Below are 19,157 nucleotides of genomic sequence, written 5' to 3' on the forward strand. Positions count from 1 at the left end.
AAAGAGATTTGTTTACAAGCTGAAAGTATCCTATCTTCTCATTCAGAGGATAAACATGCTTTGATTAGAGTAAATATTCAAACATCTTTCATGCGGGCATTTCCTGAAAAAAAAAACACAAACAAAATGTTTTTAAGCTATCCAATACAGCATGCAGTATCCATTTTTTCTTTGTTTTTTTTTTCTTGGTGTTATCGTTTTATTCTTGCTTTGTTGGGGGCATGCAATCACAGAGGTACTGAACTGTCTATGTACATGTGCGGCATTAGTATAAACTGTATGCTCTCTACAATTGATTAGCTGTTTTACTGGGCTGACTGTCTGGTGACACTTAACTGCCGGAAGTAAAAGTACTTGTTATCAAGCAGCTGTATACACACATGCAGCTTCGGGCTAACTTTGTACAGGGACAAGATATCTAGGTCATCAGCTTTGTTAATACACCTTGCTTTTTCATTAGTCGACATTTTTTAACAAAGACACACAAATAAAATCTTGATAATGCATTTAAAAGCAAGCCTTCCCTGTGATCCATGAAGTGCCATGACCTCTAAAAAGTGAACACAACCAAACAAAAATACACTCAACGAAAAAAAAAAATAAATAAAATCCCACAAACAAGCATACATAAATGTGCATTGCTTATATCTACATAAAATATTTCATTACATGGTAGTTCCTTCCAGCACAACAGTTTTCAAACCATGTGAAGAGTGCATATGTATGTAGATTTGTCTAAAAGCGTGAGTAAATAAGAACAGACATTCCTGCTGGGGTAAAATTTGTATGATAACAATGAACAAAGTTATGTGACATCCTCTCTCATTCTCCCGCATGTATTTTATAACATAAGGAGTGTAGTGAATATCTACACTTGGGTTAGTTTGTCCAAGTCTGCCTCATACTATATCTCACAACATTTTTTTTTTTCTTTAAGTGTCCCAGTATGCTTGGTGCTCAGACTATCATGTACACCCACATGGTGGTCAAATGACGACAACTGCACTACAGGACATGTACAGGACAAGGGTACACCAGTGACAATTTCACATTGTACAAGGATTAAGAGAAGCTAAGAAGAAGAGGCATTGTCCTCTATGGGAAGTAAACTTTGGCAGGTTTGCTTGTCAACTTTACACACAGGTGAGCGGTAATCACGAATTAAATTTGCAGCCTATTTTTTACGCAGCCCGGCGAATGTTGACTTTCAACAATGAGGGACCAGTTTTCAGTAAATTATGAGTTGATATAATTTGCATTACTTTCATAAGGAATGCAGTGTTTCATCAACAAAGTGTTTTACACGGTGAACTAAGGAAGGCAATTACCATAGAACTCTGTACTCTTTGTATGGCGAGCACTATTGATGTCACGCAATCATGCATGATGAGCACAGGGTCTTTTCATGTACTTTTCATGCAACTATCAACAGCAATTGCAAGATGCTGATGAGGACTTTTTTTTTTTCTTAAATTTAAGGAGAGAAATCATATTGGTTTGTCAGAGGTAATTACCATAGAACTCTGTACTCTTTGTATGGCGAGCACTATTGATGTCACGCAATCATGCATGATGAGCACAGGGTCTTTTCATGTACTTTTCATGCAACTATCAACAGCAATTGCAAGATGCTGATGAGGACTTTTTTTTTTTCTTAAATTTAAGGAGAGAAATCATATTGGTTTGTCAGAGGCAATTACCATAGAACTCTGTACTCTTTGTATGGCGAGCACTATTGATGTCACGCAATCATGCATGATGAGCACAGGGTCTTTTCATGTACTTTTCATGCAACTATCAACAGCAATTGCAAGATGCTGATGAGGACTTTTTTTTTTTCTTAAATTTAAGGAGAGAAATCATATTGGTTTGTCAGAGGCAATTACCATAGAACTCTGTACTCTTTGTATGGCGAGCACTATTGATGTCACGCAATCATGCATGATGAGCACAGGGTCTTTTCATGTACTTTTCATGCAACTATCAACAGCAATTGCAAGATGCTGATGAGGACTTTTTTTTTTTCTTAAATTTAAGGAGAGAAATCATATTGGTTTGTCAGAGGCAATTACCATAGAACTCTGTACTCTTTGTATGGCGAGCACTATTGATGTCACGCAATCATGCATGATGAGCACAGGGTCTTTTCATGTACTTTTCATGCAACTATCAACAGCAATTGCAAGATGCTGATGAGGACTTTTTTTTTTTCTTAAATTTAAGGAGAGAAATCATATTGGTTTGTCAGAGGCAATTACCATAGAACTCTGTACTCTTTGTATGGCGAGCACTATTGATGTCACGCAATCATGCATGATGAGCACAGGGTCTTTTCATGTACTTTTCATGCAACTATCAACAGCAATTGCAAGATGCTGATGAGGACTTTTTTTTTTTTTCTTAAATTTAAGGAGAGAAATCATATTGGTTTGTCAGAGCTCAAAAAATATAAAATCAGAGCTGAATGACTAGTGAATTCACAAGTAAAAAAAAAAAATAATAATAATAAAAATAATATTACGATAAGACCTGCCACAATAGACATATCCACATTGCTTTATTTTTAATTTAATACTTTATTTATAATTTAAAAAAAAAAAAATCTTGGAAAGGAAATGAAAAACGAAAACAAGAGTGGTGGGAGGAGCAACCAGTTCACCAAAACCCAAGAATATGATGCACAAGATCCACTGCAGCATTAAGGCTGTACATGATTAGTATGACAGATGAGCCAGATTGAGACTTTAGAGCGATTTAATTAATGGTGCAGTCAGGGGGTGAAGCAGCAAGAAGATGGGGAAATCCCCTGTCACGGTGCTCCATCCCATTACAACAAAGCGTGCTTCACATTAGGGACTAGCATTCAGATAGATAGTGCTCAATCATCCACACAGAGAAAATATTGATGGGGGGAAAAAAACAGAAATCGTCATACTTACTTGGCGGTGTGTCTGAAGGCATACATTCAATGCAGAAGGAACGACAGAATGCAATTAACAGTTACAGTTTGATTCAAAGGGGAAGAATCCATGCAAATACATTAATCAAGGGAAACAAGCAGTCAGAGTGAGAGAGAGAGATCTGACAGAGATCCAGACAAACAAATTAAACAACCAAACAGAAGCAATTCAACAGGAGGATAAGCTTATGAGACATTGGAGAAAAGGAAACTGCAGCTGAGGAAAAGTAAGACAGAGGCAGAGATCTATGCAGAGAGTGAGATAGCTTGTAGAGACAAAGACAGAGACAGACAGACAGACAGAAAGACAGAAAGAGACTGAAAGAGAGACAGACTGACTGAGTGATTGATAGGAGAGGACAGAAATAGAATAGAACCATAAAATCAGTGGAAAAGATATAAAGAGGGAGAGATTGTAGAAGAAGAGGGCATGGAAAAATCGTCTACAGGATAGTCATTCAACTTCCATCAAAGGAAAGCAAACAACAACTTCGAAACTTCACTATATCTTACAGCCAAGAAAAAAAAAAAAAGATTATTTTGTCTGCCAACAATACAAATCATCACAGGTTATGATTGTGTTCTGTCAGTTCACAACACATCATATCATTCAAGTGTGAAGCTGCTTTGGCGAACAGCAAGAGGTTGGAACACTACTGTAGGCCAAATTTGCTTCTCAACAGACCACTCCAAGGGTGTTCAACCCTGCACACCATTTTGGCACATCACTATACAACTTCTAATATATTCTGTACTTTATATTAAGAGAACACTTCATACAGCACAAAGGTTTAATGCAAGGGTTTTGACAAAATAATGGTAATGACTATCATTCGTCTCTTCAATTCTTATTAACACAAGGTTAAAGAGTAAGAATTTTGGCAAAACTTTTTGTATGACTAATTTCCATGTTGAGCTCTGAAAACAATTTTTATGAACACCTATATAAAAAAAACCAAATTACAAAACTACATTGTACTAGTATCTTTCTTTGTGAAAGCAGCTTTTAGAGCAGAATTACATTCTTAAAATGCTTTCTTTTATTGAAACTGGTGAACCAAAGGGAATTTAAACTTCATGAGGATTTTACACTCATAGCATCACCACCAACATAAACTCGAACTTACAGCAATTATCACCTCAGTTGTATCTCTCTATACTGGAGCTGTAATACACTGGATACACTGTAATGTCTTTATAGTTCTTACTGAGAAAATATGGCATTTACAATCTTGTACGGGGATGAAGGTACTGTATACATGGTATATTTTGCAGTGTTTTTTATTTCTGCAAATTTTGAAAACCACCTGAAATTCATGAAATCAGCAACTTAAGAAAATATTGCCTCTTATTTGAGACACAAATGCATCAAATATTATCTTCAAGGTAGAAAATCACTCATTTTTCTTCTGCGAACAGTGTAACATTTCTCATTCATCACCATGGTTGTCGATTGGAAGTTTAAAGGCATTATTTACCATTTGCAGATGAAACAAAAACCTAGCTTTAGTGCTTAAAAATAGTTCTAAAATGTGAGTTAGGGATAAAAACAACCAATGTAAAACTGTTAATCAGTATTATCAATGATAGGTATTGTTAAATCTACGAAATGTGAACAATAGTTAAAACCAAATTGTCTACAGTTATGGTTTATTGAGAAATATAGTGACATCTCTTTATATTTTAGGCTTTATTGCAAAATTTTTATATGGTAGGATGTTTTGTGATACAACTGTCTGACACATATGCATTAAATGTGATAACTCAAACATTTTTTTTAAATCACTACTCCCAATGGTTAACAGTACCTTCAACCACTCGCAAAATAGTCACATATCTCTATTTGTGAAATATTAACAACAAACTAACAAGTAGCGACCAGCTCAAGTCGAGAAGCATCTCATGAGATTTCTTTGCAATTAACATCTCAGAGCAAAAAGATGTCAAAGGTAGAAATAGGGGGAAGTAACATGACACTAAGTACTAAACTGAGGCGCAGAGAGCAGAAACAATCATAATTCCATGAAAGTCTACACTAAGTATTTACTACACAAAGATACTCTATTTGCCTATTTTGAAATTTTTTGCAGCTGATACACCAAAGGCACTGCAAAGTCACACAAAGCCAAAAGAAAAGCTCAGACCTAAACAACCCCATATGAATTATGCTAAGTGCTAATACATATGATAGATTATTGCATTCATGTATTGTAGTATAATAACTGCCTCATTACCATGAATGATTTCTGTTTTGAAGGGGAAACTACCTGGAAGAGTAATTATTGTCCTTTTCTCTTTGCTGACTGCAGACATGAGAAAAAGTCTTTGCATTTCCTGAAAATTTCATGATCAGCACAAGAATCAAGCAAATTTTGTTTGATTTTTCATATCATTTTTTTCATTTTACAGCACATACTACAAGAAGAACCTCGGTCCAGTATCATAAAGAATTGCAAAACTTGACTTTAACACAATATATCAAATGTAAAATGTGTGACTATACTATACGTCAGCAATCATTTGTGCTTGGTGAGCTCCATTTCTTATTCCAGGGAGGCATACAAAATAACCAAAAATGAGAGCCTTGCTGTGCACAGTCGTTGAAAAACATCTCACGTCATAACACATGAGGCAACAACAAAATATGCACACTATCCAAAAAAAAAAAAAAAGAAAAAAAGAATTGCTTGCATGATTGATCTAGTATTCTGACCTTTGACCTGCTGACATTTGCTCTTTCAACCTCAAAAGCACTTCCTCGTGGTCGAGCTCCTTGATTCTGATCTGCAAGTGAAAGAGCATGATTGGTATTATTATTATTTGTGCAGGAGTGAAAGGCAATCCTCTTTTTGAATTATTCAATGAAAATTACAGATTGTAGTACTGTAAAAGTGGATATTTTCTCAAGAGTAATTTTTCGCGCTTGGACAGGTAAGACGAATTTTGCTTGTTTTTAATCCCACAAAATCAAGACATCAATACTGGAACATATGGCAAGCAAAAACACTCACATGCTTTAATTTTCGCACTAGTTTCTGGTTGTGCAAAATATGCGAAAATTTTGACATCTCATAAATTTTTGCGTTTACAGTAGTACTGGAGTAGCTAAATCAAATTTCAGAATAACAAAGTTCTTCTTTTCAAAATCATATTTCCTTATATTGGGTGAAGCAAATACATACAAAAATGTGCATTGCTTTGAAGCTCTGCAAGTGGTCCTACAGACTAATGTCTCACTGTATAGGTATGACATACAGAAGGCAAAAGAAATTAAACACTATCAAAGATTTAGCAATTTAATTTTAGCTATTGCATCAAGCTTGACCGTTCAAACAGTACACATATACTCCACACTTCAACATACGAAAGTAATCAATGACAGGCACAATGACATAGAATGATATATAGATCACTATCCCATACCAACAATCATCTTAAGAATAAACAATATTTTAAGTTTCAGTCTCGTAATTATCACCTTACTTAAGTTTCACCATGCATTTCTATAGGTGTATATCTACGTATAAGCAATTAAATGTATACACTCATTGTCACTGCAAAAATGGATGCAATCATACTATAGACCATGAGTTTTCCCCTTCTCTGTCATTTTGAACAGAGGAAAAATATCCCACTAACTGCACATAATACGCACAAGTAAAATGGCTCAGTCATTAGTTTTGGGATCATGTTATGTGCAGCTTGCAAGATCAATTCAATGACCACAGAAGTTTTTGGCTGTTCATAGCAAGCAGGTGTATCATTGTCATAGTGCATGGAGTTAAACCACATTCACAAAAACACCCGAGGTATAAACATACACTGACACAATTAAAGTCTCTGTGCATGCAAAATTTGCTGAAACCCCCTGATGCACACTCATCACCACAAATTCCACTGTATATATGCTCAAAGGAGCTTCATTCCATACTACAGGAGACCATTTCATTAAGAGGTTTGCTTTTGGTGTAATAGCACAACAACTGCAGTTACTACAGGAGCAGCCATGAAAAACGGTCCATCAGATTGCCATAAAAACTGCTTTCATAGCATCTCTACATGTATATCTTTCATTCTTAAATATACCTGTATTATCACTGCTCGATCCTAGTACTCATGTGTGAATACAGAGCATGATCACTGGTTACTGGTATCAAAGTAGATAACAGTCTCTACTTTCAAGAATGAGACACATACCTCTTACAAGTATGCCTAGGGTTCAGTTCAAGACTACAATATATGCTTGGCAGTAACTACGTGGGAATTCAACTGAAAATGACTTTAAACAACGAACACAGCTTTAAATTCTTAACATAATGTAGAACTAAAAGGGAAGGTAAAGATTTGATGTGTGTCAAATGATAACTGCACATACAGTTTCCTGCAATCGTCAGAACCATTCTCTCTTTTTTTCTTTTATAGGCAATCACAAAACATATGTTGATTTAGATCTTTGCATCTTTTCTCACCTGTTCCTGAAGCATTTCTTTTTCCTGCTCCAAATACGATATCTGTTCTTGCATGTCTCCCAGGATTTCATTCCTATGAAGAAAAAGGGAGGATTAAAAAAAAGGCCATTCACCACCAGTTTACAAACTGAGAAGTTTGCAGAGAGTATTTACCAATGTGGAAACAAAATGCACTACATGCTATGAACCTGATCCTTGGAATCAAATTCTCACCCATAGAGGGCTCATGATCACTCCATCTCATGGGCAGCATCTCAGACAAGCTGCCACTTTCAGCGCACACATACTGATGTTTATTGTAGATGCACAAAATACATAGAATTTAATGTGAATTATTCACAGCATGTATCTCCAAATAATATTGACATCTTTCACAAAGACATAAGGCTGACCAGTCATACTCATTGACATCAACATTCTATAAAATTTGACTTCCAGTATAGATCTTTTTTTTTAAGGCAGTTAGCTATCTATTCATCAAAAAGATGAATTTGTATATTCTAGAAAGCATCAATGTTCTATTTGAATAAGCAGCTACAAATCACACAACAAGACTGAATCAGGACACAGCAAATAGAACAAACTATCACTTTGAAAGGAAAGCAAGAAATATAAGCATATCATTCATAAGACAAGCAAAATTTGTATTGCAATGTCTTTTCTGATTATTTTTCATATTTACACTGGGGCTTTGATATTCAAGATTGTGATTCTTTGGACTTTTCATTGTGGAAACCCAAAGTGCAAGACAAACAAGTGACAAGAAACTCACAATCTCTGGTTCTCCGCCCTGGCCTCCTCCAGCAGGCTGTGACCGTATCTCGGCAGTACGTCATTCCGCATCGACCGTGGCGTGGCAGATCTGATGAAGCAAAAGAACGGGCAGATCAAAAATCTAACAACTCCCCGAGATGATATGAAACTAGCATGAACCCAACACAGCTGTACCTTTAATATGTGTTATGGTCAAGGTGTTGTAATCTATACAATTCAAAGCCATTGACGGTAATCATCCATCGTGTTTGTATTATGCTTTGTGTGTCCTTTACACTCTCTCAAATGTTTCACTTTTGGTTATTTGAAATCTAACTTGTTACCAATGGTGACTTTCTTTTACTGTTTATGCCCTGCATGACAAATTGCTTGAATGTTTGCACACCAGCTCATAGAAAGGAATCTCTAACACTAGGAAGAAACATATACCAAAACTCAAACTGGAATGAACAGACAGGCAACAAAATGAAGAAAAAAAAAAAAAAAGGAGAAAAAAGTCCAAATACACTCCTAAGATGAAGCTATGCATTATGTACACTCAATCCAAATTCGTCATACACCCTAATACATTGCATTTTACCCTTGAGTAAATAACTTTCAGTCGAAGAAATGTTGAGGATTGATCATAGTGCTACATATTTGAGTTCATATCACACAGGTGAACACAAGGTATTATGTTTTGTGCTTGGCTCTCAGTTCATCTTGGTCCACCTATTGATGCACATGTAATTTTGTTACTTTGGCATATGGTTTTATCCATAAAAGATATGTGCATCTATATACTTACCTTGTTCTTTCTCCTTGAACTCTTAACCCTTTCCTCAAGCTGTCTTGAGGAGGTTTGGGAATTCCCTTTTGAGGCAAGAAAGGAAAGAGGGAAAGAAAATATTAGGCACTGTACATTAATAATTACTGTGATGGACATGGCATGAGATGAAAGAATTATTTGCTCATTTACAAACTTGTGTCTGTACTGTCATTCTAAATAATACAGAAAGGCAACAGAAGGATTTGCTTCACATGCAGACACACATGCATACCCCACTTTACATTTTTGACAGACACAACTGCAATAGATTGCACGTAGGCAAAGAATCACTGCTGCATCGAAACTGATACCGTAATTTACCCTGCCCATAACTCACTGTGTTGATTCTGGACTGAACATGGTTATACGGGGTTCTCCTCTGGTTTTGGGTGGCAAGCTGCTGCTTAGCAACCATGAGCTGTGAATGAGGAACACATTAGACAGAAAATAAGTGAATGCACTGGGCAGTAGAAGCCCACAAAACCTATTCCAGTGACAGCATTCAAATAGACAACTAATTAGAGAACAGAGATAAAACAGGAAACCAATATGATGACTCAAATACACAGGGTCCATTCAGATAAGTAGTTGGCAATCAAAGAGATCACTGGATTTAAAGAGAATACATCATGAGTGTAGTTCAAAGGCCTACATTTAGATGGATGTGGAGTCTGATACTAAACCTTTCAAAATGCTGGAAGAGACACATCCATCCCCCTCCCCTGAACCTGTAATCCTAGTTTTTCAAAGTTCAATATTGACATAACCTTGGAATCTTGGAATTACCAAAATGATATTCTATAAGTACTGCATTCAGAAAAGGTAAGAACTTTGGTTTTACAAATCATATGAGAGGAATCAACATTATAAATGTTGAATAACAAACAAACAAAAGAGATGGGGAACCAAACTTGCTTCAAATCACACAATATCTTAATATTAAAAGAAAACCAAGATAATCATGAATTATTCACAATGCACATTTTCCAGATCAGGAGGGTCTCTGGGAAAATGAGATGAGTCAGCCATTCTGAATCATATGATGATGTCTTTTTCCTGTGGGCATCTTACAGAGAAAATTAGCATTCTAATGCAAAATTCAATTCCATGCTGTTGATGAGGAAAATGTTCTGTACATGCAGCAGCAAATATTCTAAACCATGTATGTATGAACTTCATCATATTTGCATTTATGTGGCTGTGACCAACTACTCAGAGAAACTACAAAACATTTTCATATTCTGTTTCCCTCTAATCTTTTAGTGACTTCACTGAAACATTTAATATTTCACTACTTCAGTTTGTGCATTATAATATCAAATGGAATTCCTCTTTCTTATGAAATGCAAGACAGTGATGTACTCAAGCCAGGAAGCTTGGCTCACCTTGTTCTTGAGGGCGTCATTCTGTTTCTCCAGCTCTCTGATGAGCTGCTGCTTTTCCTCCAGCATCTCCTCCATCTCGAGATCCCGCCCTCCTTTCCTCCTCACCCCTGCCCCGCCCGCACCACCAGCATCGGCATCCTTCTTCTTGTTGTCGTGCACCAACCGCAGCAGTTTGGTGGCCATTCTGATAACAAGTATGTAAAAATCCACATGAACCATGATTTTTTTATTTTTTTTTATTTTTTTTTTCTATCTATTTTTTTTTTTTACAAGGACTACAGGTTTATCAGTATCAAGCATCTTGCTGGCTGGTAGCAATTACTTTGAAAAATAGTTTCGAAGTACTAATACGAAGTACTGATACATGCATGTGTACACAATAACATAAGGGTAGTTGAACAATAACACTCCAACAAATACTACACTTTAAAATCATAACAGTTATTTGCTGTGCCATAATTAAGGCAGCACTTGACAATGACTTTTTTTGTTTTCTCTGGTGACCCATTTGGGCCACTAAAATTTTTAATTTGTTGGCCCAAAACAGACAGAAATATAATAATACATTTTGAATCTTAAGTGCCTCATCAAGCCACCAAAAGATAGCCTTTTTGGAAATTTGGTGGCCCGACATCAATTTCTTGTGGCCCCGAGTCACCTAGCCACCTCTAACGTTGAATTCCGCTGAAGGAATTACCTAAAGTTACTCTCTGATTATCACGACAACAGAAAGAAAAAAAAAAACTCCTTGTACGTTCACAGTGAGAAATAAGATGACATGATCTAACATTAAAAAAAAAAAAAAATGTCTTCCTAGCCACACTGAGGTAGAGGCATTTGAAATCAATTATCTCACTTCTTGATCTTCTCTTCTTGCTTCCTTGCATGCCTTTTGAGGATGAGGTTTTCGTCATGGAGCCTCAAATATCGGTCCTCCAGTTCCTCTCGGCTAATCTTGGCCACCATCCTCCTTTGCTGTGCCCTTTTCTGTTCACTAACTGCATGCACATAATGACAAATCATTTTCTTTTTGTTATACATTTAGTAAACATATTTCAGCACCAAGGGCTCTGGGAATGCTATGCGTCCACATCATGAATAATGTAGGTATTAATGATGCCTGATTATTCACCCCTTTGCCGCCTACTACACTGAGGGTACGGTCAACAAAAACACTAGGTTTCCAGATCCCACCATGATATGCCTACAAAGCAAATTTGAAAGAGATCTGGCTCAATAAGTGGCTGATGCAGGGCATATAACAAGTGTATGACGCCATCAAATTCCAATTACCAGGAGACTTCCCTATCCCCAACTTGATTCTAATGTACAATGTAAAATCTCTGGTCGTTGATATATCCTTTTATCCTGTAAATCTTACATGGAATGCATCATTCCTCCTCCCTGTGAAAGTGACAAAGTTGCATGGTTGTTTAGATATCAGATTAGAAACATTGGTCAGGACATGAAAAAATCTGCAGGTCCTTAAAGGTTGATGCACATTGCAGCGAGTTTCACCTACATATCCCCAAACAGCATTCACACTCTTGCATCTGGCTGGTAACCTACCTCCATCATCCAAACCATTTCTGTGACCTCCTCCGGCACCACCTGGGTCTCTCACAGGATACTCATCTACACTGTCCGCATCCATCATCTCCACGCAGCCATTGCTGATCCTGATTAATGAAAAATGATGCGGTCATTGTAAAAAACTGGAACATTGATTCTACATGAGGACTCAAAATACATTGTACAAAAATGATGTATGTGAAATAGGTCAGTCTTGTCAACCTTTTTTTTTTCTTAAAATTTTCTGGCAGAGCCATTCTTCTGAAAGTTCTAGATTTCCACATATTATTATAAACATAAGTGTGGATCATAAAATGAATAAGAAATTGTGTTTTTGTAGTTTGCTAGATACTCGCTTCAGTAGAGTGGTTTGATTAGATATGTCTTGGGTAGAGACCCCTTTTCATTTCTTAAAATCCTTTGCAGTAGAAGCTCACTCTTTGAAGCTAGATTCTAATGTACTTTCGTATCCATGTATATATCTCAAATTCTACTGAACCAAATTGCACCAAAGTCACAGGATTATTTTCAATTACTCACATGAATATGACTCAAATTGACAATTGGAAAGCGAATTGATGTTTACTTTCAAGCCGTCACACAAAACAAACTCACACTTTACAAGTGATCACAACTTACTTTTTTGAGTTTACAGAACTCTTTTGCAAATAACCGGACAAGAACTAGGAGCTGTAAACCTAAACAACTGGTGATTCCATGATCGAACTCTCAACCTCATCTAAATTATTCTCATATTTTCCCAAAGTATACAACTACACGTGTGTGTCTTTACCATCCAGCCACATAAGTGTGAGATACTTGTAGCCATGGCCCGAAGCGCTGGATACAGCCACACTCATGTGTAATGTATATATCCACACACACGGACAAGCTGATCGCCGTGCATGTCAAGCACATGGACACCACACAACCAGCTTGCTCGCAAAGCGATGAAAGTAAACTCATTTTCATACCTTCTAACATTATTTTCTTATAAATATTTTTTTTTTCTCGCTCCATTCTCATCGTATTTGCTGGATATGATGGGTTTGGAATTAATAGCAAAGTTACAACTGCCGCTAAATTGGGGCCCTGTGGCTTCATCATGACTTCGGGTGCTAGCGATCGCTCAGCGCATCTGTACCCAGCGCAGTCTCAATATAGGCCAGCGACACGATGGATGATCAATCGTAAATCAAACTCAAAGTCCCAAATCAATTGTAATTTTGTAATTTTGCTATTGATTTGAAATTCATCTTTAATATCAAATAAAGAAAATGAGAATAGAGTTTAAAATGAAAAAAATAAATTTGTTGAGATGTTAGGAGGTAGGTTATTAATATTTCATCGCTTTGCGGTGGTACATCGCGTAAGCACTGTTGATGTGGCCACACACAGCGTGTTCCCCGATAGGACCTACACAATATAAAGCTTCTTCGTGTGTGTGGATATGTACATTACACACGAGTGTGGCTGTATTCAGCGATTCGGGCCATGGCTACAACCACACTCGTGTGGCTGGATGGTAAAGACACACGCGTGTGGATGTATACACTGCCTTTCCCGTTCGCTTCCCGGAGAGTGCCAATGGAACAATTCAACAAATTGCCCGCCGAGTTAGAACTTAGATTCTACATCAATAATTATGTCATGAGCACAAATGCTTTCAAACAGCTCTACAAAAGTATTTGCATTTGGACTAAGCGGCACTCCATTCACAGTCACATTCTGAGTGATGTTCAACCTGAGCTTTTCAGAGTAAACAGATCCAGATCCAGATCTTTTTTGGTCATGTCAACGACAACGGATTAATAACACGTTTGCAGCTGATAGTAAACCACACGAAATATCATATGTGGGACCGGGCGATGGTCGGTCCTCTCTTATTTCGCACAATTCAAAATATTGTCTACTCGAAAAAAAACAAGAAAATGCGTCGTACAAATAACACAAATAACAATAAATCACAAAGAACATTATAGCTAGACATAAACAAGATGTGACATTACCCAGGAAACCGCAGTTGATGAACAAGTTGTCGAAATAGTCATTCAGAATTTTAGCGTCTCCGTTGTTATGCCTTTGAAATATTTAGCAACTACGCATGCGCGAGATCGCACACAGTCTAGAATTACCGGGTAGAGAATACCACCCAGTAATGAATATAATTTCGGGTCTTGGGTACAAAGAATACAGGGGTGTGTTTCATCAGTTTAGTTAGCGCTGACAAGTTGTCAGTCTCTGACAATTTCAGTAAAATCCTTGGTTGAGATTGGTTGAGATGCTCTTGTCACTGACTGTTACCATGGTGATTGTCAGAGACTGACAACTTGTCAGGGCTGACAACTTTCTTAAAACGGTCCCTAGAAAGTGGGTATTCATCCCGGCCGGGTTCTAATCGCGTAATAAAAGGGTGAATAATATTACCTTTAACATGTAGTTAGTGACATATCGAGGAAATGTGCACTTTTTTTTTCAAAAATTAAAATGTTTGAAAATTCTCTTTGACAAACTGTTCTAGTAGTCTGGAGTCATCCAGCGGTGACTGCGCAGATACTGTAAAATTCATAACTTATGAACGGATTATCCGATTCTCCCAAAACTTTCACAGTTGATGTTCTAGTAATTTACCATAACTCAACTCATATGTTTATGAAGGTGGCAAGCCTAGCAAAAAAATAAATAAATAGATTAAAAAAAATAATCATAATAATAAATAAATGTACAAATGTTCACGTGTGTTAAATGCCAACTTTTTAATGCGCTACTAATGTTCCTTTTTCAGTCCTGGGGTATATGGATAAAAAGAAGTTTTGGAGAAACTGGACTGATTTGTTCCGTAGCACCTATCCAAACAGTTACACACATGATTTCAACATTTCCTCTGCAATGCAGCAAAGAAGAACCTTTTATTAAATTTGGTAAAAACTCTATTGAGGAGAGGCTTGGAGCATGGAACGTAAAAGTCATGTAATATACGATTTTCTGTTTGTATTTTATGTCTGCTTGTATTATATTGAATTGCCGAATAAATAATAATAATAATAGTAATAATAATAATAATAATAATAACTGATGATGATGATGATGATAAAACAACATTCATAGCGCCATTTATCTGTAGAAACATTCAAAGGCACCCGGCTCCCACAATATGTTACACACCATTCACAAATTTGCTGGAAATGAAAAGTCTTCAGTTCAGACTTGATGATAGAAAAAAATCGAGGGGGTGCGGCAGCCTTTAATTTTGTAAAGGCGCCTCCCCTTTACGGAATTCCTGAATCCGCCCCTAAAAGGCATGTAATGAGTTTTGACATGTGGTTGACGCAATCACGGATCGAGAGGGAGGCGCATATCCCTCTGGTGCCCCTTTCTATTTTTTGTTTGTGTAAAAACAACAGAAATAAAAAGAAAAATGGGGGGTTGCGCCAACTTGTAATTTTGAAAAGGCGCCTCCCCTTTATGGAATTCCTGGATCTGCCCCTGTCGGGCAAGCAATGAGTTTTGACATCTGTGGTTGACGCAATCATGGATAGAGAGGGGGCGCATCCCTCTCTGGTGCCCCCCCTTCTTCTTCTTCTTTTTTTTTTTTAAACAACAGAAATAAAAAAGAAAAAAAGCGGGGGGGGGGAGTGTCAGCCTTTAATTTTGTAAAGGCACCGGCCCTATACGGAATTCCTGAATTTTCGCATTTGTGGTTGACGTTGGCCTAATCACGGATCGAGAGGGGACGCATCCCCCTCTGGTGCCCCTCTCTTATTTTTTTTTTTTTAAACAACAGAAATAAAATGAAAAAAATGGGGAGTGCAGAAGCTTTAATTTTGTAAAGGCGCCTCCCCTTTTCGGAATTCCTGGATCTGCCCCTGTAATGCAAGCAATGAGTTTTGACATTAAATTTTGTGGTTGACGCAATCATGGATCGAGATGGGGCGCATCACTCTCTGGTGCCCCCTTCTTTTTTTTTTTTCTTTTTTTTTTCTTTTTTTTTTTTGGTCAAAACAAAAGAAATAAAAAGAAAAAATGGGGGGGGGGTGTGGCAGCCTTAAATATTTTGTAAAGGCGCCTCCCTTTACAGAATTCCTGGATCCGCCCCTGTAATGCAAGCAGTGGGTTTTGACATTAACTTATGGTTGACGCGGTCGCGGATCTAGAGGGGGCGCGGCGCCCCCTCCCCGACTCTATTTTTGTTAAAACAAAAGAAATAAAATGAAAACAAAGGAAGGGGGTTGCGCCAGCCTTTGATTTTGTAAAGGCGCCTCCGCTTTACGGAATTCATGGATCCTTCCTTGTGACGCGTTATGACATTAATTTTAACATCTGTGGTCGACGTGTTATGACGTTTGTGGTTGATCCGATTTTGACATTTGTCGTCGACGTGTTATGACATTTGCAGTAAACATGGAAATTTTGACAGTTTGTCGTCGACGTGTTATTACATTTGTGGTTAATCCGATTTTGACATTTGTGGTTGACGTGTTATGACATGAGTGGTCATTATGACATTTGTCCTCGACGTGTTATGACAGTCATTATAGTGGTTGTTATGACATTTGTCGTCAACGTGTTGACATTAGTGGTCGATTTTGACATTAGTGGGTTCTACAGGGGCGCCCGGCCTGGTGCGCCCCGCCTAGATCCACCACTTGTGTATGCCTCGTCCAACCTATGGAGGTACCAAGGAGGTTCAAGAGATGGAGTAACAACAGTGTTATTCCCTAAGATCCCATGTTTGATGCCGCTACTAAGAACTTTTGAAGTATGTGCTAAATTGAAGCTGCCTCACAGATAGGAAGACAATTGGTTCATGTGGCATTTCATCATGACTCGTTACTCTTTGTCTTTATGATAGTAATTACTTTTCGCTGCCCCTTCTTATGAAGCATAAGCGGTACATAAAGGTACAGACACAGGCAGGTGACAGGATGTACGTGCGAATAAAAAATCCACAAAAATTGATGAAATAAGAATACCCGCGCGACTTAAAATGTTTTTATACTAATCTATAGCATATAAATGAATAAAGAACTGCACTTGAAGATTATACCAGTTTCATTTGTCGGAAGTGATCGGAAAGATGATAAAATCGACTTTCCAGTAATGGGTGCAGTTAAAATATTTTCACAACTTACGGCTCAGATTATACACTTTTTGACATAATCCTGGACAGGAGTTACTTTGTTTTTCATTTCATCATTAGCTGAAATTTAATTTCCTTTAATACAAAAAACAACAAAATATAGCCTAAATTATGTTATAGCGTTCCAAATGAATCATCTCTGTGCTCGGAAAGACGGCGGCATCGAACCCCTATCATCAAAGTCACAATTAAATGCACCTGTGGAATTCTTTTGTACGTCAAAAGAAAACTGACAGCTATTTGAATGTTTACATCCAGTTGGAACTCCATTTCTCAAACCTCCTTGGAGGCACTATTAGTATACGAAACTTTCTACATTGTCTCTCCATCACCTAAGCAAGCACATCCTCAACAAGACTATCTAGTACATGTACAGCGACAAAATAACATCTGTGCGTGTTGCTACGGCCACGGGTGAACAAGAAAAAAAAAAGTATAAGAGAAACGCACGCAGCGAGCGCACTTTTGGTGAAAACCTCTCACCTGACTTTGCCCGGTCGCACTCCAGTGAGTCACATGATTTTCAGGAAGCATTGTGTTTTCACGCAACGAGCTGCTACGATCATTCCAGCAAGCACTCGGCAGTTTTGCGGACAGTCGACACTGCCTTTTAACAGCTAACATTTTCTGTGATTTCGAGTTGGCTTCGAGTTTTGTGAAGTAAATCTCCGCATGCTCTAACGGGCTAACGTTACATCTGATGTGGTATTGTATGATTTTACTGATTTCATTCTCCATTTAGTTACTACACTGCGACTGTCTGACATTGTCATTAGGCATTCCATTGTCATTGACATTGGTCATCATTCAATTATGTATTGTAGAAATTCGCACGGTCCTGTCGCTGTGAGATGTCATTTCTGGTCAGCCGTCATTATGTCACGTTAACTTGTTTAATCTAGACCCATGCCATATCCATATTTACATATTGAAATTAAGTAATTACATATCTCAGCAACCACACGACTTGTGAATGTCAAATCCCAAGCCCCAGTGCCAGACACTTTGTTGGGTGGTTGGTATTTCAAATATGAATAGATTCTACATATTTATTAATCTATGAATGACTGTTGTAGAGTAGACACAAATCATGGATACATACCACCGACCACTAGTAGAGTAGTAGTAGTAGTGTCAGTAGTAGGGAGTTTTCGCTACACGACGGGAAGACCGAGAATACGCGGAAGCAATCAGTTGTGACAGTCCCCGTACTCGGACTCCCGTCCCAGTATCTAAGCAGTTTCGCTTTCCTGTACAGGACAGGGGCGTGGGGACAAGATCGCTGATTGGGCTGGCTGGCTGGCTGGCTCACTCGCTGCCCAGCATCGGGACCAAATGCCATTTTGGCTGAATACCGTACTCGATTTCCCCAGGACGGGACGTTTCTCAGATTTGAGCATGTGCAGAAGCAAATTTTGCACACGACACGCTAAAATCCCGGCCGCGTCGTGCTTGTGAAAACTCCCTAGTGTCTATGTGTGATGGGGTGACCAGAGAATCAGGGGCGGATCCTGGAATTCCGTAAAGGGGAGCTCCAGGAGGCGCTTTGTTACAGAATTACACCCCAATTTTTTTTCTTTTGTTTTAACAAAAAATAAAGAGGGGGCGCGCTCCCTGTGCGCCCCCTTCTGGCTCCGCCACTAGGAATGGAATTTGTGGAGTTCTAATTTCTATGTCTAGCTCTTTGATCCTTTGGCTGTATGACTATGACTCGCTGAGTTCGTTTGAACCTTGAACCCAGATGAAACTGAAATAGCCCATTCCTCAGGAGAAGATCTTCTTTGTTACATGCAAAATGCAAATTCTTCTAAATTTTAGGCAGAAGCCTGCATCATGGATGGTTTGGGCCATTGCTCCATAGCTATTCTTGCTGTTCATTTTTTCCATCAGTGCATGTGGTTTTTAACATCTCTGAACTCCATGAAATAGACTTTGTCTTTGACTTATTTTATTCATACATCATTCATAGAAAAATTAATCCAAATTTTCTATTACCATATTCTTTCTAATCGTGTATTTAATAATAATGATGCATGCATGTGCATTTAGC

The 19,157-nt window shown here is 37.8% G+C and overlaps 1 protein-coding gene across 1 annotated transcript in view; it reads right to left on the minus strand.

Annotated features, from left to right (window-relative positions):
• Positions 1-14,059, minus strand: part of LOC140232789 (protein fantom-like) — a 45,329-nt gene extending 31,270 nt beyond the window's left edge. The window contains exons 1-10 of the mRNA XM_072312905.1: positions 13,977-14,059; positions 11,965-12,074; positions 11,252-11,393; positions 10,396-10,579; positions 9,348-9,428; positions 8,990-9,054; positions 8,201-8,290; positions 7,429-7,501; positions 5,673-5,743; positions 2,940-2,951 (exon numbers count right to left, since the gene is read on the minus strand). Of these exons, the coding sequence (XP_072169006.1) occupies positions 2,940-2,951; positions 5,673-5,743; positions 7,429-7,501; positions 8,201-8,290; positions 8,990-9,054; positions 9,348-9,428; positions 10,396-10,579; positions 11,252-11,393; positions 11,965-12,052 (806 nt within the window). The 5' untranslated portion in view covers positions 12,053-12,074; positions 13,977-14,059. The remainder of the gene's footprint in view (positions 1-2,939; positions 2,952-5,672; positions 5,744-7,428; positions 7,502-8,200; positions 8,291-8,989; positions 9,055-9,347; positions 9,429-10,395; positions 10,580-11,251; positions 11,394-11,964; positions 12,075-13,976) is intronic.
• Between the last annotated feature and the right edge of the window lie 5,098 nt (positions 14,060-19,157).

Source organism: Diadema setosum, chromosome 9 (genome assembly GCF_964275005.1).
Source record: "Diadema setosum chromosome 9, eeDiaSeto1, whole genome shotgun sequence".
NCBI classification, from domain to species: domain Eukaryota; kingdom Metazoa; phylum Echinodermata; class Echinoidea; order Diadematoida; family Diadematidae; genus Diadema; species Diadema setosum.